Raw genomic sequence first — 22526 nt, 5'->3', positions numbered from 1 at the left:
ATAAATTATGTACCTTTTATTATATTTTTTGCTAAAATTTGGTTCTACTACTAGTAAAACACAATAATGTGTAGGTTCATGAACATCATGAATGTACACTAGGCCAAGAAAAAAAATTAATAACTATTTTTACTAAATCTAACTGTACATTCCAACTATATATTGTCTTTTGGTACTATACAGCAGACAGTATCATGAAATACAGCATATATCACATCATAACCCCTAGGATAGGATCATTAAGTCGACATCAGCGCACTCAAAAGTCACCAAAACACAATCTTAGATTTAAAATAGGATAAAAGACTACTTGCACTATTTTAAGTCAAATACTGTATTCGACTAAAGTGGTTTTCCCTTTCATAAATTTGTTTTAGCATTTTGTAAACTATACACTACGGTTTAAGCATGTTGGAACTCTATTCCTCACTTTTCAGTTTTTGGTTCTTATTTCAAAACCGTTATAAATACTTTGAATATAGACGCTTGAGTAATAAACAATAAGGATCGAACAGTCTTTGTTGTTTTTTGGAAAGTACCAAATAATCCTAAAAGCAATACCATGATTCTACTATTTTGACCTTAAGGTTTTATTTTGCATTCATGATGTACTGTACATAAGGGAGTATGTTTTATCTATGATAAAATCTAATAACGAAGACTGTGCGTGCATTGGAGTATACAAAGTGAAAAAAGGTCAGGTCTCCATCCAAACTTTTGTAATATCTAGCAAAAATAATTATTACAACCTCATCAGTTCTCAGATGTTTTTTGTCTACACATTTTCCCAGATTTTATTTTAAATTGATTCTTTTTACATACATGTTTCTATAAAGTTTCTCAAAATGTATGGTAATGATTTAGTAAAAGGAACATTGTTGTTGACATTAGCAATTTAACTACAGCAGTAAATGTCAAGGTTCAACTACCTAAGCTTCTGGTACAGTAAGCACAATTAACTGTTATAGTATCAATCATATCAAAACAATTCAAAGGACTTTTTTCTATTAACATTTAATCTACGGTATCCGAAAAAACACTTCTTTATCCTCACATAAAATGTTTAACAGTACAACATCTTGTATCTCCTATAAGTTTGTTTATCCATCTGTGATAATACGCCGAAGCAAAAAGCACGTGATCAGCCCCTAGTGATACAATAAACAACTTATTTATTGGAGTAAATATTTTTGATTACTCTGCTGACCCCATGATAATACTACCTTTCCTACAAAACACAATTGTACACAAGTAACGGTGTATTGGCTGTATTGAACGCGACTTGGCTCCACGCCAGCATTTCCAGGTGGTCACTACAGTTTGTTACAGTTTCCTTCTGTTTTCCTCTCTAGTTACATGCCACCCTCCCTCCAACAACTGTACTTTCCCAACCTGTGGTATGACATAAGATAGTTTAAATACAATTCGGGTTTTAATGTTCTTTTTTTATTCAAGTGTTACTTATGTATTTTTGGTGGTTACCAAAATGTAACAAAGGTTTATAAACAGATAAGAAATTAGCTTGTATTTAACACTAAAAGTAAGCATAGAAGGCGATGTGATCCAACTCGTCATAATTTGTCAACGTATTGATTACGAGCACTCATTAATGTTTACCTATTCTTATATGTATTGTATGTACTAATGTACATTTTTGTTTTCAGGTATGGAGATAGCACGGAATGGTAAACTAATTCGAGGAATTACGTATGTATTACTTGATTTTAGTAACAATACCAACCCATGGTAATTAACATGCACCAATTAGTGTTACTGTTAGTGATAAAAGTGCATAAGTTTATAGCAATCATGTAAATTTTAATTTTAAGAAGCCTGGCAATGTTTATTTGTGATATTTTAATTTTTTATATTTCATCTCTTGTCAAAATAATATGCATAAAAATTATATTTTTAAAAGATTATATTCTATTTACTTTTAAAAGTTTTTTTTATGAGTACAACAGTTTTTACTAATGCCATTTCTACACTTACAACTTGGCGTATTGTTTGGTTACAAATCGAGGTCAAATAATTGAGGTGTACGTTTCAAATTCCATCAAGATTAAATTTAAAATTGCACTGTCCAATTCCTATTTGATTTTTATGGTGTTTGCTATATAATATCTAAAAAGTGTTTACAAAAAACCTTACAATTGTCTTCTAACTTTTAGCGGTTAGTGTTAATTTTTTCTCGTGATGAAATATCGAGAAAAAGCTTACAAAATAGCTTCAACGTCATTTGAAACATCAATGAAAGCACTTATACAATCATAATCAGGTAAAAACATGCAATTTCAGTTTGTCTTTTACATTAGAAAAGAGTCCTTTTACAGCCTTAGTTCCCACTAATTCCAAACTCTTTTGTTAGAGTCATCGCCAAATTAGGCTTCAGCTCTTAAGTTTTCAAGTCCTGTAGGGGTGTTATAAGACCTCAGACATACAATCTTTTGTTTTACTTCCTCTCTCGGCGACGGCGATAAAACTTGAAACGTATAACAACCACTTTAGTTTAGCTGTGGTAAAGTATTTTAAATGTAATTGGGCTTACACTTGTACTTTTAATACAATCAGTACTATTTGATTAGCTAAATTGTTAATACTCATTTTTTTTCGTTACCATCTCTAACCTAGCTTCATAAAATTCTGTTGCAAAATAAAAACAATATATATATTAAAACACCTCGTTATTTGAGTGTGGCAGATTGCATTTGGTAAATATATACAACAAATATATTAACTTAGGGGTAATACTGCACTACGGCCGTTTTGGAGGTTACTACATTTGTAGCAAAAGCCTTGTTTTTACATTTAAGGTAAAGGCTATATATTAGTTTATGAAAATACCCTGTATAACGTTCTCGTGTCTTGACGTTCTACTCCTGTAAAACTTGGGAAGCCCCATTTAGCAACACTGTAAAAGAATATTTTAAATTTAAACTTTGAAAATGAGGAAGAAACTAAGCGAACATTTGTCTTCAAGTTTTAATTACTGTAATCTCTGAGGCCTGAAAGCTATTTAGCTAAGCTACATTCAGGATACAGCTAATGAAGCAAGAGTTGTCTAGTTATTTATAGGGTATCTAAAAGTCGGGAATACAAATTAAAATTCATTAAAAGAAGATAGAACAGATAAAAACAATTCAGATTGGTGGATGGATTTAAATTTGTACTGTGTAACTTATACAGGTTTATTTTATCAAAATATTTATATTAATGTGTAATGTACTTTTGTATTGCTGCTATATCCTTGAAAACTTTTATAATATGTTTGTGCTTCACAAAGTAAAACATTCAGCGGAACCTTAAACATTTTCAGCGCTGTTCAACAACAGTTAATATTATACATGGTGAGTTTTAATTGTCCCCCCCCCCAACTTTTTTCTACACTTTTTCAAATATCAATCCCAGACCACTTCCAAACATTGTTGGGTAGTAAGTACTTCATTTTGACAAGGAGGTCATTTCCGGCCGCCATCTTGGATCCGCCATATTGGATGCAATTTTTTTTTTTCAAATGTAAAGGTGGGGTTGTGACCCATTATTTCGAATTACATTTTTACCCTGATTACAATGCCGCAATTCGTTTTAAAAAATATTGATTCATTCTAAAGTTATGAGGGCTTCTTAAAACTTTATTTTTAGCCCATTTTAACATTGTGCATTTACAAAATAAGACCATAATCTCAAAATAGTGCTAGATAAAGATAAGTATACACTACCAGTAATTGTCGACCTATTTTCACTTGGTAATGATTGATGTATTTTTTTCGGCCGCCATCTTGGATCCGCCATTTTGAAATATGATAAATTATTTTAAATATGAAGGGGGTGTTGTGACCCATCATTTTGAACTACTTATTTAAGCTAAACTCAAAGCCACAATCCATTTTTCGTTATCAAGTTTTATTTATGAAATATTGCAATTTTTCTTTTAAAAATTGCAATATTTCAAAATAAAAAATAATGAAAATGAAAAACGGATCATGGAATTAAGTTCAGCTTAAAAAAGTAGTTCGAAATGATGGGTCACAACACCCCCTTCATATTTAAAATAATTTATCACATTTCAAAATGGCGGATCCAAGATGGCGGCCGAAAAAATACATCAATCATAACCAAGTGAAAATAGGTCGACAATTACTGGTAGTGTATACTTATCTTTATCTAGCACTATTTTGAGATTATGGTCTTAGTTTGTAAATGCACAATGTTAAAATGGGCTAAAAATAAAGTTTTAAGAAGCCCTCATAACTTTAGAATGAATCAATATTTTTTAAAACGAATTGCGGCATTGTAATCAGGGTAAAAATGTAATTCGAAATAATGGGTCACAACCCCACCTTTACATTTGAAAAAAAAATTTGCATCCAATATGGCGGATCCAAGATGGCGGCCGGAAATGACCTCCTTGTCAAAATGAAGTACTTACTACCCAATGTTTGGAAGTGGTCTGGGATTGATATTTGAAAAAATGTAGAAAAAAGTTGGGGGGGGGGGGGACAATTAAAACTCACCCTGTATAAAGAGTAACATCATATTAAATAATGCACCCGTGGGCCAACCTTCTGAGAAAAACTATTTGTAAATTCGTAACCAGCATACAAATGTGTTTTAATTTGCTCATTCAACAGAATTGAAAACATTTCTCCGAGGCAAGAAAAATAATACAGTAACTTAACCTTTGATTACTTTGGATGTGAAAATTACCATTTAAGAAAACATCACCTTAAAAAAAAGATGTGAATGTTTGTTTGAGGCAACACACTTAATACACAAATAGCTGTTTTTCAATTACAACTCGCCGTTACATTATAAAATGACATCTAAACTGTAAAATCGGGTTTTAACTAGAACGGGTGAGAAGGGGGTGTTACAGAGAAACACTGTATATTCGGTATTTAGATCTGTAATCTGCCAAGTAAAAAACCTGTAGTTGGACCTGTAACTTGTTTATGTCAACAGCTGCTATGGATCGTTTGCTTACATTTTCCTTTGTAATTGTTGTAAACAACATGGCAACCCATGGACAAATTTTAAAGAACGCAATATGTGGGAAAAGGTAGTCTACTGGTGCACATTGTTTACACTTATTTTATGCCTTGGCCTATTTATAACTCCATATAGTTTTACAAATCGCAATAGTTCTTATATTTCATATTGTCTGGGTAGCCAAATGGTTACATGATGCTTACCTTCAGATCTGAAGGTAGGTTCACAAGCAAAGTAATTTCCTGGCCCAGATCTCATTTGTCATTGTTCTATCAATTAATGATTCTTTTATGTTTGAAGTAAATACATAAATTGATAGGTAAATTAGTTTAATAAAATAGAACTGAACTTATTCATGAGTCAAAATTAGTAAAAACAAAAACAATAATAATAACAACTTAAAAGTCAGCTGCAATTAAACAATGTTAAAACATATCAGATTCAAATAATTTGGGACGTCGAGCAAAAGGTTAACGTTAACGTTTAGTGACAAGACCGGGGTTTAGACTGTTATATTGTGTACCTACCTTGGTTGCTATGTAAACATTATTCTATGTAATTCAGGAGAGTGTTGTTTTTTCTTTTTAAAAACATTAAACTTTCTTCAAAGTAAACAGTTTATTCTTATAGCCAAGGGTAGCTTTGGATCAATAAAAACAAAATAACTTGTTACGGGATTGAGACAAAAAACCCAACTTGTGTCCAGTCCAATAAATTTCAAACATTTGAGAGTACATGGTTGCACTTCCTCTAGAAAAGCCACCCCAAGACATCGCTTCGATTTCGTCACACTTGGAAGCTTCCTTTCAACAGTTTCGGCTGCCAAGTGAAGCTTTTAGGTGTCTTTCCTCCTCCATCTTTCCACATTCACTCAACTAAAGTGAACTCCAACTTGTGAAAAGACACTTATATTAATAACCGTAAAATGTTTAATTACTGTAAAAATTAATAGCCTATTTTTTTGTGTTTACGTTGATGAAATTTATAATTATTAAATCCCAAAGTCTCATAGGGAATAGGTTTCAAACTAGTCACATTTTTGCGGAAATGTCGTGTATAGAACGTGTATCTCTTGCGTTAAAGGCTTCGCAAACGAAATTTTAAGTATTCGTCTTCAACTCCAGTGTAAATACAGCTTAAAACGATTTCTGTAAACATATATCCAACTTCTAGTGGAACATCTGAATTTCTGTTGTAAAAATTGAAAATATTTATTGAAAAAAACTGGCGTTCTTTGGGTTGTTGTCAACTTTTGTTGAAGACATATGTTGCTAACTAACAGCAACTTGTACTTTTGAAGTACTCTTTTATATTGTTGGTAACTACAATATAAAATTTGTATTATTAAATAACAACAGATTTACACGAAAACGCAGATTATTCACTACTACATGTTTTATTCAACTCAAATGTTACACAAGTAAGATAACACATTTTGCTGATGTCTGAATATTTATGACTTTATGACATAAGTCAACATGTCATCATTGCCCGAAATGTGAATCACTATTATTTGTTCTATGTTGACACAGTTAGTAACTGTTTGCAGTTTGTAATCCTTTTTTTAAAATTGAAAAGCCCACTCGGGTGCCCACTGCTCTAGATTTTTTAATGGTTGTTTATTTTTTTATTTTGATAACTTACATTTGTCAAGAACACTCTATATTTAGCATTTAAAGTTCTCTATCAAACAACACCAAGTTCAACAAGATTGAACAATTAAGACACAAAAAGAGGCGACCCATACTGCTTGGCCTTATTTTTTATGATTTCACTAAAATCGTGAAATCTTTAACTTAAGAAAATAGTCTATAATTTATGGAACAAAGATTTTACTCTCTTATTCACCAAATTAATTTATATCTAGCTGATATTTTTGACTACACCTAAGTTCATCAACTTATTACTTGTTGCAGTACTTCCAGAGAAGTGGGAAGATGGTGGAGATCAACAGAAGACTCAAGAGTCAAATTTGGAGTTCAGTCGTCACGATTGTTCTGGTGGAGGGGAAGAACCTCTTACCGATGGACATCGATGGATTCAGCGATCCTTACGTCAAGTTCAGGTGAGGCATTTGGTATCATGTCACTTAACACTGGCCAGTAATCGGAGCCAAAAAAGCAAGAAACCAATTTATTTTGAAGCCCAATTTCATTTCATGGGAATAAAGTATAACTCATCTATCATGTCTTAGAATGTCAGTTAAGTGTACACATCAAAATATAAAACTATATTTTTCAGATTGGGAAATGAGAAGTACAAAAGCAAAGTATGCTACAAAACTCTCAACCCTAGCTGGCTTGAGCAGTTTGACCTTCATCTCTACGACGACCAGAGCCAAGAGCTGGAGTTGACAGTATGGGACAAGGATCGGTCCAAAGACGACTTCATGGGCAGGTGAGAGGCGATGGTTTGATAATGAATGATGGAGTAAATTAGTGATGGAGTAATGAGTGGTGGAGAAAAATAAAAACTGTCTTGCTGCTTTATAACATATTGAATTGCTCTAATATTTCGACATCTTTTGAAGGTGTAGCATAGATCTCAGCCAATTGGAGAGAGAGAAGACTCACAGGATCAAGCAGGAGTTGGACGAAGGTGCGGGAACTATCTTTCTGCTGCTAACCATCAGTGGCACCACCGCGTCAGAGACGATATCAGACCTGACGACCTACGACGACAACCCTCGCGAGCGTACCGTACTGGAGGACCGCTATGTAAGTTGAAACACATTCTTTTTTTACACTACTACCCTAGTATGTAAATATATGGTGAAAATCTCAATTTATAATTTTTATAATAACAAATAAACCACCAACCAAATGGTAGTTTTGTTCAAGAAACTTTATTCATTAGTGTACATACTTTTCATATTACTCCATAAACAGTGCCAGTGGTGGTGTTTACAGGACAGGTTTTCCTTATATTTTAATTCTTAAACTAACTTGTTCCAAGGAGTTTTTTTTTCATCTATAGACAGTTTACAAATTTATATGAGAGAAGTTATTAGCTTTTTGATGGTTTGAAACTGAACCCAGCCGTTCCTGATCAGGGCTTTAAATAAATGATTGTGACTGAAGAAACAGCTGATCTTAGTCAGTAAAACGCTACACAGATCTTCAACAATATTCTACAGCTTTATTTGAATGGGCAAACGCAAGTTTGAAGGAGACTACCTACCTTTTTAATAACACAGTATAAGATTCATTCCTGTATTGTCCGCAGGCACTGATGAGAACGTTCCACAACATCCGAGACGTTGGTCACTTGACAGTACGAGTGTACCGAGCACAAGGCCTCGCTGCGGCAGACTTAGGGGGCAAGTCCGACCCATTCTGTGTCCTGGAACTGATCAACGCTCGACTACAAACACAAACAGAATATAAGACTTTGTCACCCTCCTGGCAGAAGATCTTCACATTGTAAGACACTATTAATTATTATGTTCCACCTTTACATTCTAGGATGCAGGCTTTAGCCTGAAACCGTTTTACACATTTCAGGCTAGTCCTAGATGGTTGCGGTATTATCACTTGGATAAATCCATTGGTGATTGGCAGGATTTGTACCCGGGACCACAGTCTCGAGCTCTACCACTAGACCAGCTTGCTCACCAATATTATTCATCCAACAATTAGTTCTCTAACCATCCATCTAATGTCAAAAAATAATTTAAGAAACCACAATTATGCACATTTTATTTTGTTTCAGCAATGTGAAAGACATTCATTCGGTGCTTGAGGTCACTGTCTATGATGAAGACAGAGACCACAAGGTTGAGTTCCTCGGTAAAGTTGCCATTCCACTTCTGAGGATACGCAACGGAGAGAAACGCTGGTACGCTCTGAAAGACAAGAAACTCTACGGAAGGGCAAAAGGAAACGCCCCTCAGATACTGCTAGAGATGAACGTTATTTGGAACCCTGTAAGATGTTGGAATGTATTTTTTTACCTGATAGTTAAGATACGTTTTGTTTAATAACGTTAAACGTTTACGTAAACGTTATACGTTTTGTTAAGATACGTTAATTGTTTTTGATAAATGCAATATGCTTCTGATAAATGAATATGCGTTTCATATTGGCGGCGTTTCAGGGCGCTGATGTTGAATGTTTATTTCTTATTTTAGGGTAGATTTTTACAGATTTGAATTCTTTGGACGTAACCTAGGGACAAGCAATAGCTCACAGTTGGAATTTATATTCCGTTAGTAAATTTTTGAATCAGCTGATGAGTATGAGTTTTTCCTACTTTGTTATTATAGATGGCAGTGAACAAATTCCGGCATATTCACATCCGTCTTGATCTATATTAGAATAATCAGTATTAACTTTTTAACATTGTATTACTTATTGTGACAATTGGTTGGAATATATTATTGATAAAACAAAATAATTACCTTATCCAACCACAGTTGTTCGCATGCCCACTAGTTTCATTCCTTAGAACTTTGTCAGGTAATTTGTATGCAACCACATCATCAAGGTGTTAATACATTGTGGTATGTCAATAGATTACTTAAAAGACTGTCACAGTCACAATAATAAAAATTTGTCATGTTGAAAAAATAATTAAAATGTAATAAAAATTTGATAAACTGATTAAAACTGTAGAGGCTGGCCAGCACTGTCTTATCACTGCCATTGACTAAATAAAACTGAGTGAATCATGATGTTTCTTCTTCTCTCCAGTGCCACCTGTATCCAGTTTGTTTTTTCTTCTGATTTTATACTCCTTTGATTTGTAACTTGTCAATATATGTATCAAATATAATATTTGACTGGAAAGAGGTCTGATAATTTTAAGTATTTAAGTAAGTAGTTAAGTATTAAAAAAAATGTTTATCAAGATTTATTAATATTTATATTACTTTTTTTTCTTCAAACTGTTATAGATCAGAGCTTGTATTCGGACCTTGAACCCCAAAGAGGAGAAGTACATGCAGACAGAAGTGAAGTTTAAGAGACAAGTGTTTGTGCGGAACGTTATGAGATTGAAAGCGATAATCATGTGGTTCATTGATATCAGTAAATTTATACAGTAAGTGTTTGTTATTTATAATTTTCAAATATAAATTATACACACAGAATAAGTAAGATACAATTTTACAAAATTTGGGGAACCCAGATTTCTTGGGAGCTTGAGGGACTGAGTTGCCTACAACCTGAATTATTGATCATTATATGTTAAATTAAATGAATGTTATATGGTGCTTTTTTTTAAGTCCAAATATTTGAGATTTATTTTTTTTGGGAGTAACAGTGAAATATAAGTGATTTCAGAAGAAAATTTACTACAGTAAGAATACCTCAAGCAATTTTCTTAGATTTTTTAAAAGTTCAATGGTAGTCATACACGGTATTTCATAACAATTTTAACACATTCTTTATTCTGGTTAATATGGTTAAACACCTCTTTGGGATTGTTATTCACTATCATGTAGGTACCTGTTTATATGAACAAAATGTGCAACAAATTTTTTTTGCCAAATTAATTGAGTTACTGTTGTTTTTGCCACTGAGCTTATGGTTTTAATTTTGAGCTAATATTATCCTAGCATTACCTAGGATAAAACCCCTTTTTATGTTTTATTTGTTTTAGATTATTGAGTTTTATCACAGGGCTAGATCTGTTGGAAAACGTACATTTAAAAAGGACAGTTCATTGGTTTTTTGACAAATTGAACATAAGGTAACATTGAAAAGGAAGTTAGCCTGTTGACATTTTCTTTTGGTGAAGGTATCAACTTTACAATTATATAACCGTTCTTGAAAGGTAAATGTAAATTCTGCTTAAGGGGGATCCAAAATGTTTTTACTATTTTTCTAACATTTGTCTGCTTACTCTGGGGTTATCTGCATTGTCTGTCCAGTCATTTTCTTCGTCATTATTACCTAAACATTTCCACACATTTTCTAACATAGCTAGTGATGTCTTTATCATATGAGTTTGCTTAAACCAGCATGCTTCACAAAATGTGAAAAGCCAAAAGTTTCAAAACTATTGACGAAAAACGTCTGCTCATGTTTTTTATATGATTTATTGTTTCTTAGTCATGGTAATCACGACTTTTTGTGAAATACAGGATGAGTGTAAAATGGAGTGGAGTATGGCCTTGTTGCTGACTTATATCTGCTGTTTCTTTTGTCAGAATTATTCACTAAAAACCCAACGATTGTTAAAAGCTGGGTTTGGTTTCAAACCATCAAAAAGCTACTGACTTTTTCTCGATATCAAACTGGTTAATTTCTGCGCTTATAGGCTGTTGTCACAAAAGTAGTATCTAAATTTGTGCCTCTAGACTTTTCCCTGACGTTTTGTGCTGCATTGCATGTTTCTACTGTTTCTAAAAGGAGTATAGCCTCGACTACTCTTATTATCACAAAAAATGATGTTACAACTAGATAATGTTGATTAAAATCCAACTCATACAAGGTGATTCAAAAATTAAACCAATAGTTTCTATATTGTTTGATTAATTATTAGCAAGAAAGATAAAACGACAGGAGGAATAATCATTTATAATTTTTCAGAAGCAATTGCTTTAATTTTCATGGACGTTTTGACTATTTCTTTCCCTATTTCCAGGAGCTGTTTTGAGTGGGAGTCCACAATACAAAGTGTTATTGCCCTGGTGTTATTTATTCTGCTGTGTTATTATTTCCAACCATTCATGATACCAGTGGGGATGCTGCTTGTTTTTCTTAAATGCTATATTGTGAGTATGTTGAAATGTTAATAGAACTTATATTTATTGATTTGTGCATTCTATTTATAGTATTTACACATGCATAGGAAAATTAATACCTAACAACAATAATAATGGTCTGTTATAAACAAAAGTAAGACTCACAGTAAAAATAATACGTTAACTGATTTTGATGGTTCAAAAACTTCTCCGAACAATACAAATAATGAGATTTATGGTATAAAAACCGTTTACATAAAAAATTTTAAATTAAAAAAATGTAATATGACCAAACCTTTATACATATATATATATTTTTGTTGTATCGCATCCACAGTGCAGGTCTATAAATATCCACAATTCGTAACCTCCTATACTAGCTGGATTACAGGACGATGCCACCCGTCCCCGTTATAGAAAATATTTTTTACTTGGATGAATAATTTTAGAAAATTTATAGCCAGGAAGTTGACATGATTGTGTGGAACGATTGCATTGCCGTATCAGGGTGATGTGTCACTGAATGATTGTGGCTGATTGTCTGACTATGCAGTTTTTGTGAATTCTCTAAAGAAATATTGTTAGCTTATATAATAACAGACAAGATAATTATTTAACAATGAACTCTTTGGGAAGACATAATGGAAAACTATTAGACAAGATAATATCAAAATGATGAGATGTAAAGCAATCAAGGTGTATTTTAAAATTTTAACCCAATTTTGAAAGAAGGTTACTGGACTATGGATTGTTACTAAGACATGCTACCAAAACAGCTGTGGATTGTTCCTACAGTCAGGGCCAAAAATATTACAAGCCCAGAACAATCAAGGACAACTTCTGCTCTTAAAACCTTAAGATTACCGTAACAGAAAAAATGTAGAACTAAGCCAGTTTTTACAGACATTTTTCCTCTTCTGCACATCTAAAGAAGTCTAATTGGTGGAAAAATATCATGTTTACCAGGGGAATCATTATTTTATATCAACTGTCTGGGCCTCTATTCAGAGGTATGTGATTAAAATTTGGTAATTTCATCAGGTACAAAGTCTAACTGGAGGAGTGGGAAATTTTGACGAAGAAGATGAACCTCTGGGAGAAGATGATGATGATGACGATGACAAAGATAAGGTAAAAAAATTAACTTGTTCAAATGGCCCTTTGAAAGCTTATAACCATTGAATTTGGATACAGAGGTAGACATTCCATCTATGGATCAGTTTTTGCTAGTATTTTTCCTCAGCGGGGAAATTGTTAGACGACCTTTCATAGAGTAGGTATGCTCAAATCAATTATTTTCTCTCTCTTAGTGTTTCATACTACAATTTTTGTGTGTAGTGTGAATCTAAAGAGAGTATTATTTACAAAACAAATTTGCCCTTGATATGAAATTTGGCTTTAGCCACATGAAAAACAAAATTTTTGGACACATATATGTAACGGATTACTGAAACTGCCTCATTGAACTAATTATTTTTTTCTCCTTGAGGCGATTCGGACGATTGGAGTTCCTATTTACAGCAGCACAACCTATTGTGGCTTAATTAAACAAGGTTCTCTTTATTCTAAAAATGGTGATGATTTTATTCAATGTGGAAAGTGGAATCTCAGTAGTAAACGTATAATAAAAGTTTAGTCCATAATCATCAATGAAGTTGATGATAAAAAATAGGTTTTTCTGTAATTATTTCCTTTACAATTCCGCTTTTAACTTGTTACAGGAGGAGAAGAAAAGCTTGAAGGAAAGACTCCAAGCTATACAAGAAGTTACCCAAACTGTACAGAATTCCATAGGATATATTGCCTCGTTAGGTGAAAGTATAAAAAAGTAAGTAATGACTAAATTTGAAAACTATTAGTTTACCCTATAATAATATGTTTTTTGTAAGAATATAAGATACTCATGGTGAAATATCATTTAGAGTTCTTATGGTGTACAATTCTGGTTCTTGGGTGTTGATTTTGCTGTCTCGTCCTACTGTTATGATCTCAATTAAGATGATGTCAAAGAAACTAAGAGTTTGCCTATATAATGTATAATTTACTTTAGAAATTCTTTATTCATAAAATTTTAACACGTTCTCTGCGGCCGGGTCAGTACTAACGCACACTGCAGTGCATCAATCTGTTGCTCAGTGCGAGCCTAGCGTTGGTCGAAGGTGAACCTATACCACCTTAGCGTGTAGTGTGTAACTTGCTTTGTTCACCGTTGAGTTGGTTCCCGCGTCTCGCTCCCGCCAAGGCGGCTGGGTCGGTACTGACCAACGTTACTATGAAAGCCCCTCGCTTTGCTACTTTTATGTGCTTTATGACATCTTTTTCAATTTCAATTAACTTTTAAACTATTTTATTTAAATAAATTTAACATTTCAAATCTTTTATATCCCTAATTTTTGTTTAATATTTAAATTTTTTATACTCCGGTTCTTGATTGGTCAGCACTAACCCATTTATATGACGTCTTATTATGAAGTCATAATCAATTCCAATCAATTGGTATACTATTTTATGTTGGTTATTTTATGATAATGACTACATATATCTTTAGAACATATATTTTTAGTGACATATATAATGTATTCAGTAACATTTCCATTTTTTTCTGACTCTTTCACTTCCGATCGTATTATATAATATTGTATTTCAATAAGGACACAAAAAGGAATGTTATACAACAATAAAGTTTTTTAGCAATACGATTCGATTTTATAATTTCCTTTAGCAGTGAATGTGTTTTAAACGTGTTACTTTGTCTGTTGCAGTACATTCAACTTCACTGTCCCTTTTCTGTCATACTTGTCAGTGGCGCTGCTGCTAGTGGTGGCTGTAGTACTGTACTGGGTGCCTGTCAGGTACCTCATCATGGGGTGGGGAGTGAACAAGTTCGCTCGTAAACTCATCCGGCCGCACACAGTGCCCAACAACGAACTGCTCGACCTGCTATCTAGGGTGCCGACTAGTGACGACCTGGTAAGGCCTAAGGTTCAATACTACCTTGATTGTGGAGTTAATATTTGTAATATCCCCACAAAAATGAACATAAACAAATCTTCGGCCTAAAAGTCCTGATGATGTGATAAGAGGTTAAATATTCAGGTGTCTGGACTAGCATACGCAAGCGAGTATGTGTGTGTGGTGTGTGACAGTTTGATAAAATTTAAAATGTATGATGAGGATTTGTCAACTGATTATTTACATTCTGCAAGACGGATTTTTATGTAAGAAACTTACTACTTATTGTAATCCGTTTTTTCCAGATTGCATACAGAGAATTGAAGCCTCATCCGTCTTCAGATATGGAGAGAAGAAGAGACCAGAGAAAGAAGCATAAAGTCTCATAGTACACTCAGAGTTCTGTTTATATTCGTAGTTTGTAAATAACTGTAGGCCTATTATATTTCACCCCAATGTGTTTCCTTTTATACCTGAGAGAATTGATCAAAGGCTTATTAAAGGTTGATTATACTTTGTACCTATATAGCTAACAAGGTTCATTTGTTGCTGTTGACAGGTGTTATTCTATTGTGTAAAATGTTTAACTTCACAAGAAAACTTCAGCATTCCCCAACTTTAATGATGTTATGGCTTAATACATCTTGCCTGATATATTTCACAGATAATCTTTTCTCTTAATGATTTTGGTGCTTCACATTAAAATCACAATTATTTGTGTTTTATGATTGTAAGTCAAATTTAAGCGAATTTGAATTTCGCTCACTGAAAATTACTTGCAAAACAATAGTATTTTGATTGTTACTTTGCATAAATATAGGCTATCATATGCACAGGCTGAAATTGTCAATTTGTGTAAAAGAATTTTGAACCATCAGTTATCAATGTAATTAAAAACCATAGTCTGACCAAACTCACTGACCTAGCGTTTGTACCAGGCGACAAATCTAGGTTTTTGTTGGTTTTTTCATTCCTGAAAAGTTATTTTATGATAAATTTAAGTGAGTGAGACTAATAAACAACTGCACTGAATGTAGCCAACCTAACCTACTTATTAAATTTATACCTTTTTTCGTATCTCTCTGTCAGAGTTTTGTCAATTACAAGTTTGTTTTGGTTCTGTTTGCGAGATTTGTGACGCACATGGTTGTCTCCCATTCATGTGAGAAATATTTTATACATTGTTATTGTTATGAAATGGTTTTATTCATGTTAGACATTGTTATGTAGTGTGTATATATGTTTGATAATTTACCTAAAATAGCTAGTAAAGTAGATCAGGCTTTTGACTGTTGATTTCCACAATTATTTGTTCAAACATCAATTTAAAAAAATATTACACATTTTTTTTTGTTTAACGTCACAAAACACAGATCTTAACATAAACTATTCTATTTTGCATTTTTTAGGACTGTTATTTGTAAATTTATGATCACAGTTAATTTTAAGAATAGTTAAAAACCGGTATAACTCTTGACTTTTCAAGTAAGGGTTAAATTTTAGACAGAATGATTCAAATTTATTCTGTAATGTTCACATTTTTTCGAGGTTCTTAGTCTATTTTATTCACAATATAAAATCAGTTGATAACATGACAACTTCATATATAAAAACCAAGTACATGAATGTACGCAAAGCAATGTATATATATTTTCTAATAAACAAAGCCTTTATCAAGTTATGTTTTTTCTATTTTGATGGAACATTAACATTCAAAAGCCTGCTTTTTCATATTCATGAGTACAATGTGCCGATTTAAACTTCCTACGACTACGATGTACATAAGACATTATTGTGATACTGTAGTTAGATCGCTAAGCCATTCCTGCTTTTTTAATTGTGGCTGTGCAGTTTTATGTGTTTTTACATGATCTCTGTATTTTTTACTTGTTTGGTGAGGTTTTGTGGATTTTAGGATAGAGGCCTAATATGGTTGTGTTAATTTTGTTTACCATGGTGTATAACTGAAATTGCATTAGTTAAATGCACAATGTTACTAAAAAATGTCAAAGGCCAAAAATAAATTTAAGTATTTTTCATCCATTCCAATGCTAATGCAATACTTTTCTTAGTTTAGGTTAATCATTTTCCAAAATGTGCATTCAATACTTTTTTTTAATTCAGTACAACCTGCAGTAAACAAATTGGTCAAACTTTGTTCTTCAAAACTGTTTCAGAGGTTTCTGAAATTAAACATTGTGATCTAGATAAGTTTAACATGTTGTGGTTTACATTTGAGGGATTGCTTGTGCTTTATTTTAAACTGAGTAACCTAGTCATTAAAGTGTTTCCAATAAATAGACTATTTTATTAATTGTTAACAATTGGAATTGTAAGTCTAGGCTTTAGTAAAGAAATCAGAAAATATTAACTTTGAAAGGTTTTAGTAATATTATCTTCTGTATATTAGTACTGGAAAAAAATTTAAATAAATTTCTTTGACGGTAACAAAATATTATTGTTTTTCTCTAATAAAATAGTTGTTGTTGTTATCTTGACTGAATCCAACCCTGTCACAGAAGTTGAAAGACAGAAAGTCAATTATTCATTTTTGTATGACTAGAATGGTTTGATCGATGCTTCTACATTATATTATTATTCTAAGGTAAAACAAGTACTCTTGGTGTTATTTTTTTTAGAAGGAATATTTATTCTTGGAACATTTTCATTACTTAAAAATAAAAGTCATTATATAAAATCTTGCTCATTACTTACTGGACCTAATAAATAGTTTTTTCTATAATAAATCCTAACATTATTCGGCAAAATAAGTTGTCAGTAAACTAATCAGTTTGTAGAAAATTTCATAATTTTTATATTAAATATGTTGTATAAAATTTAAGTTGTGAATTTACTTTGTTCCCTTTAAACTTGTTTTTAATTCCGTCCAAAAATAGTCGTTAAGATTGCGGTTGTACTATTTTCAAGTGTATCTCATTAAATTACTTGCTGGGCATAATTTATCCACTCAGATTGAGGTTTCCAATTTATCACTTAAATAAAAAGAATTAGTGTTTCTGAACAAATGTTATTGGTATATATATATTATGAAGGAACCATCTAAATATGTGCATCACTATCGTCAATCAATTTCATCCAAATGTACTTTTTGATTAATTCAATGTCTCAAAACAATTTCAGATTATATATTTTTTGTACATTACCGTTAGATATAACAAAACACCAATGTAGAGTAAATGCAGATAGTTTTTACGAAGCATGATTTAAGATTCTTCCAGTGTTTTACATTACGTTTAATGTTCCTTTAGCATGCAACTTCTAATACTGTGTAGATCAGCCTAGGAATTTTTACTAAATATGAATGTAAAATGTTTTGCATTTCAACCCATGTTTCAGGTTTTGTCCAGCTTAAACTGTTTTTATACCATTTTAATAAAGGAAATATATTATGATCTCAATGTGTATTCTTTACCGGAAATGCTCCTATCATTGCATGTACATTGTACAATATAGTACTTAGTTTCTCAATGTTTTTGGACTCGTATTATTGCCTGCTAACTTGGATGATTTTAGAATATTAGTAGCTAGAGTACAGTTTAGATGCTGTTCAACCACTCTAGCGTTGTTAATAAAAAATGAACATAAATTGTGAGAAGATACGTAGCGTTTAAGAGCAATGTTTCTCCTTGTGTTTGTCAACTCACAGTACTTTCACTCCCCTTCAAATTTTGTACCTCATTTTTTTTAATGTTACAATGTGGCTTTATCGATTTCACTCTTAAAATTTTTAAGACTGCTGCAAAATCAAACATACTAACAAAGAAAAATACAAAGTCTCTATCTAAAGTGGTTTAGTAGAAAAAAAACTAATTTTGGTTTTATTTTTCAGTCAAATAAGTTTTATAAGTTTACATCAATATCACAGACAATTCATACAGCTGACATCACTCAGATGGATTCCGAGCCATGTCGACATTGAAGATAACCTGAGAATAAGCTGAATCTCCAATGAAGGCTGCCAGACGGCTAACAGCCATGGAATCTGGCTCTAGCAGAATATCCTCTTCTGGCTCCAGTCCTGTAGCCTCCACTGGACATCCAAACATAAATAATGATTTACGAATTGTTTATATTCAAATAAATATTTAATCAACAAATACATGGAATAATGGTGAGGGATGAGCGTGCTGACTTGCAGTAGACTCCTGATTGTCTACCAGTGGATTAACGACGATCACAAACAGATCAAATTATATTATGCAAGTCGTAGCCTCATACAGCCTTGGTCAAGATGTTTAGCATGAGGCCCATCATCTTGCAGCATAGAGTAGCTGTTGTTTACTTTACTGACCTCCAATCAGTTACCGTACTGATGAAAACCAATGAGGTGTTTAAACTTGTCTTATTGTTAGGCCTTTACATAGGCTCTACAATATTATTTGCTTTGTAAAAACATGAATAAAATGTATTTCCCTTTCTGCTAAAATTGTGTAAAAGCTTAACCATGCATTCAAAGATAATGCTAGTTAATCTCCGGACATTTTAGGCTAACTTTGCATTATCACAACCTTATTACTTTGATTATCTACGATCGCTCAGCCACTCATTATTGTGGATGATTGGGAGTCTTCTGTAACTGTATATTGTAGCTTTGCCACTGACTAGTTGATTGTTTAATTGGTCTTTTAAAGCTCTAAGTTCAAGGACAGCTAGTAGATACAGTTACAAACTATAAAAATCTATTGACTTTTCTCATCAAACTGGTTACCTTAAGAATTATCATTCTTCAGGCTTATTAAAATATTGTGGGTCAATATTTTTCCCTAAATACCTAAACTTAACACATAACTGAAAAGCAAAACCAAATGCTCTAGTGTTACACACCTGCAGACACTTCTGTTGGCTTGGAGAACAAAGTGCATTTGTGAGATCGCTTCAATGCCAGAATCTTCAGGCATTTTAGTTGTGCCAACATCTGTAAAATCCAAAAGACAACTTAAAAAAAAAAATGTATAGTAACAAAACATAAAATCAGTCTTCTAATATGAATTCCGACCTTTGTACCTCTGTTGGATGATGTCTGGCTGCAGCAAGATCAGTTACCGGTCTTCATGACATTGAGTCGTTCAGCATTACAATACAATTAATTTTTACCCTTTGCTTTAAATCTCATTATCAGCATAATGTTATCAAAGAAGATAAACATGAAGGGTTTGGACCTTATATTAGGAGTAGTGAAGTGATTTTAAGTTTTCTCTTGCTACACAAACTATTAAAACTGCAGTGCAAAACTATCTAGGACTACATCTACGTTTCTACTAGGTGGTGTATTCTAGCTTCACAAACATCCATCCTCTCCAAAGTCGGTGGAAAACCTCTATTTTAATAACTGATACAGTGTAGAAAACTAATTTTGAAGCATGAAGTAGATTAAAATGTTTTTCAAATAGGCTATTGAATGATCTTCTTACACTCTCATTCCCACACGACTTCATTCAGTTTAACTGTGACTTTGGACCTTGGCCTCACCTCCACTAGTTCCCGTGTGTGATGAGGCTGGAAGGCAGGTGTGAAGCGCTCCTGGATGTTCTTCAGAGAGCAGAGAGGATGAATCATGACATGGCCCAGGATGGAGGAAAGGAACTTGTCTAACACACGGCGGTTGAGAGAACCGTTGATCCTGATCCACGGTCGGACACACACCCTCAGGTTGCATTTGGATCTGGAAATTCACAAGAAAATTAATAAGTTTTTTTTAAGACAAATCAAAAAAATTAAATCTAAAAAAATATTTTTTACGGTTCCATAATTTGGGGTATGCAAGAGGAATGAATTAACATGTCAACCAGGATAACGTGTGGAAGGTATAAGGGAAGGCTCCCAACTACCCTGACAGTCACACCACTAGATGCTAGTGGATGAAAATTAATAATTAATCCAATAGAAATTATTTTATAAGATAACTGTACAAAATAAAAGCAACAGTGGTGGGAAAGTGTTCTTGTGTGTGTATGACAATCTAGCTTGCCACTCTAATTGACACACTCTATACCATTTAAAAAAGCTTTAAAGTTTCAGCTTAGCTCAAATATGTCTAACTGAATAGCAAAATATGGACAAAGGATGGTGACTAATTTTTATTTCGAGACAGATCTAGTTACAGTGCTCACCTTCAAATCTAAATGTTGCTGGTTCTATTTCATGAGGTTCCATTGGATTTGACCCATTTGTTATTTATCATCGGGCAATAAATTAATAAATTTATAGTAAAATAAACCCAGAAATCGGATTGGGCCTTAAAAAACTTAAAAAGCAAAAGGCATAAAAACACACAACATAAAAATATGTTAAGCTATTGGAAGTTAAGCTGTGCATTGGTGACATGGGAACTTATAGTTGATTTGATTAATGATTTGAACCTAGTACATATCCATTTAAATAGTTATGTTTTGTGTAAAACAACAAATACTCAAACCAAACTTACTTGGCATCAAAAGAAGTGGCTTTCTCGACCTTTCTGAATGCTCCAGTGAGCAGTTTCGCCTTGTATTTCCTGGCACTCTTAGCTGGGTCAGGTAAGGGGGGTTGAGGTGCAGAGCTGGTGGAGGGTTGGGGGGAGAGGGGAGGGGGGAAGTAGGAGGTAGAAGGGGTAGGTTCTGTCAGAGAGGGTAGCGGGGACAGCGGAGGAGGCGACATGTTGCTCAAGTTATCATCACCCAGCTCAACTGCTCCAGGCATGTTATGATCGTCCACTGGCTCTGAAATGAACATGATTACAGTATAACCATATCACAGCACTGCATGCAAACTACATTATTAAAAATTGGGAAGCGACCCAAGAAACAGTAACTATTGTAGTCTCCATTTTTTCTCCCCTACCCTCTATTTGTACAATTATGGTTTTCTTTGAGAAATTTTTGTTTCTTATTTTGATAAATAAAAAGATCTCAGGGTCGTTATTCCTTGGTGATTTACTGCTTATTAATTTGTTTTTGCTTTTGGAGATTTTTTGCTGGCTTGGTATGTATACTAATAGTTTTATTTCAAATACTTGATCATCTAAGGACGATATCAGATTTGTGAAGCCAACACTTTTTTAAAACTTCCCCACCAATTTGTGAAAGAAAATATCAACTTGTATCTTTAAGCCTTTATTTCTAACCTGCACAAGTCGTCTCATCACTAGGGACATTTTCACCGACGTTCATCATCATCGCGCAGCTTGCCTTACGATTCTCCGGAATGTTCTCCCTATCCAGTCGCAACAGACGGTAGGAGTGGATCACCCACGGTCTGTAGAACTCTCCGTGTACGAGATGAGTTTTGTTCACTCCGCTGCGGAGGATGACTTGCGAGTCAACCAGCTGGTTGATGATCTCAGCCACTCTCTTGTCAACACCGTAGATGTCCTGTCAACCAACATTATCAATATACAATAAAACCGCAACCAAACAAAATAAAGGGGATGAAGCTGTTTGGGTTTTTTGTCCATTTAAGGTTGGAATGTAAAGCTTATTTCAGTTCAAATATACTTACAATCATATTTTTTATTTTTATAACTCCTGTTATGTCAAAATATACAACTGCATTCTCAAAAACGATTTCCTAAAATAATTGACAGTTAATTGTTTTCTGAACATTATCTCCATTGCTGTATGAGGAGATGAGTATCGTCGTCTGCTCCATTTCATTCTGTTCACACAAAAATTTTGCAAAAAAATTAATATGATATTTCACCCCTACAAGGCTCATCTTCAGAAGGAAGTAGTAGACAGGTTCTTAAAAAAACTCCGATGACGGAGACAAAAATGTGTTACGCTTAGAGGTGAAAACTTGCCAGAATTGTGGTGACATATTGCTATTGTGTGTGGCATTTGAACTAGCTTGCTTTGTTGCAACAGGGATTGGTTGAAGACCTTTACAGAAAACCCTTGCA

General features: G+C 33.2%; 2 protein-coding genes across 5 annotated transcripts in view; one reads left to right on the top strand and one right to left on the bottom strand.

The window, feature by feature from the left end:
* LOC128996390 (multiple C2 and transmembrane domain-containing protein-like) overlaps positions 1-18042 on the top strand; it is a 212982-nt gene extending 194940 nt beyond the window's left edge. For 3 of the 4 annotated variants that reach the window (XM_054421696.1, XM_054421695.1, XM_054421693.1), the window contains 12 exons: positions 6906-7054; positions 7231-7386; positions 7520-7706; positions 8215-8411; positions 8701-8914; positions 9884-10029; positions 10591-10680; positions 11578-11707; positions 12719-12808; positions 13399-13505; positions 14440-14647; positions 14935-18042. In XM_054421696.1, coding sequence (XP_054277671.1) covers positions 6906-7054; positions 7231-7386; positions 7520-7706; positions 8215-8411; positions 8701-8914; positions 9884-10029; positions 10591-10680; positions 11578-11707; positions 12719-12808; positions 13399-13505; positions 14440-14647; positions 14935-15018 — 1758 coding nt within the window. In that variant the 3' untranslated portion in view covers positions 15019-18042. The remainder of the gene's footprint in view (positions 1-6905; positions 7055-7230; positions 7387-7519; positions 7707-8214; positions 8412-8700; positions 8915-9883; positions 10030-10590; positions 10681-11577; positions 11708-12718; positions 12809-13398; positions 13506-14439; positions 14648-14934) is intronic. The other variant, XM_054421694.1, reaches the window with a different exon arrangement.
* Positions 18043-18466: 424 nt separating this feature from the next.
* LOC128997657 (general transcription factor 3C polypeptide 1-like) overlaps positions 18467-22526 on the bottom strand; it is a 53821-nt gene continuing 49761 nt past the window's right edge. The window contains exons 34-38 of the mRNA XM_054423296.1: positions 21753-21999; positions 21075-21348; positions 20120-20312; positions 19475-19565; positions 18467-18680 (exon numbers count right to left, since the gene is read on the bottom strand). Coding sequence (XP_054279271.1) covers positions 18535-18680; positions 19475-19565; positions 20120-20312; positions 21075-21348; positions 21753-21999 — 951 coding nt within the window. The 3' untranslated portion in view covers positions 18467-18534. The remainder of the gene's footprint in view (positions 18681-19474; positions 19566-20119; positions 20313-21074; positions 21349-21752; positions 22000-22526) is intronic.

Source organism: Macrosteles quadrilineatus, unplaced genomic scaffold (genome assembly GCF_028750875.1).
Source record: "Macrosteles quadrilineatus isolate MER2022 unplaced genomic scaffold, UCM_ALF_1.0 Scaffold_6__1_contigs__length_79288215, whole genome shotgun sequence".
In the NCBI taxonomy this organism is placed as follows: Eukaryota; Metazoa; Arthropoda; class Insecta; order Hemiptera; family Cicadellidae; genus Macrosteles; species Macrosteles quadrilineatus.
This window is presented reverse-complemented; position numbering and strand designations above follow the sequence as displayed.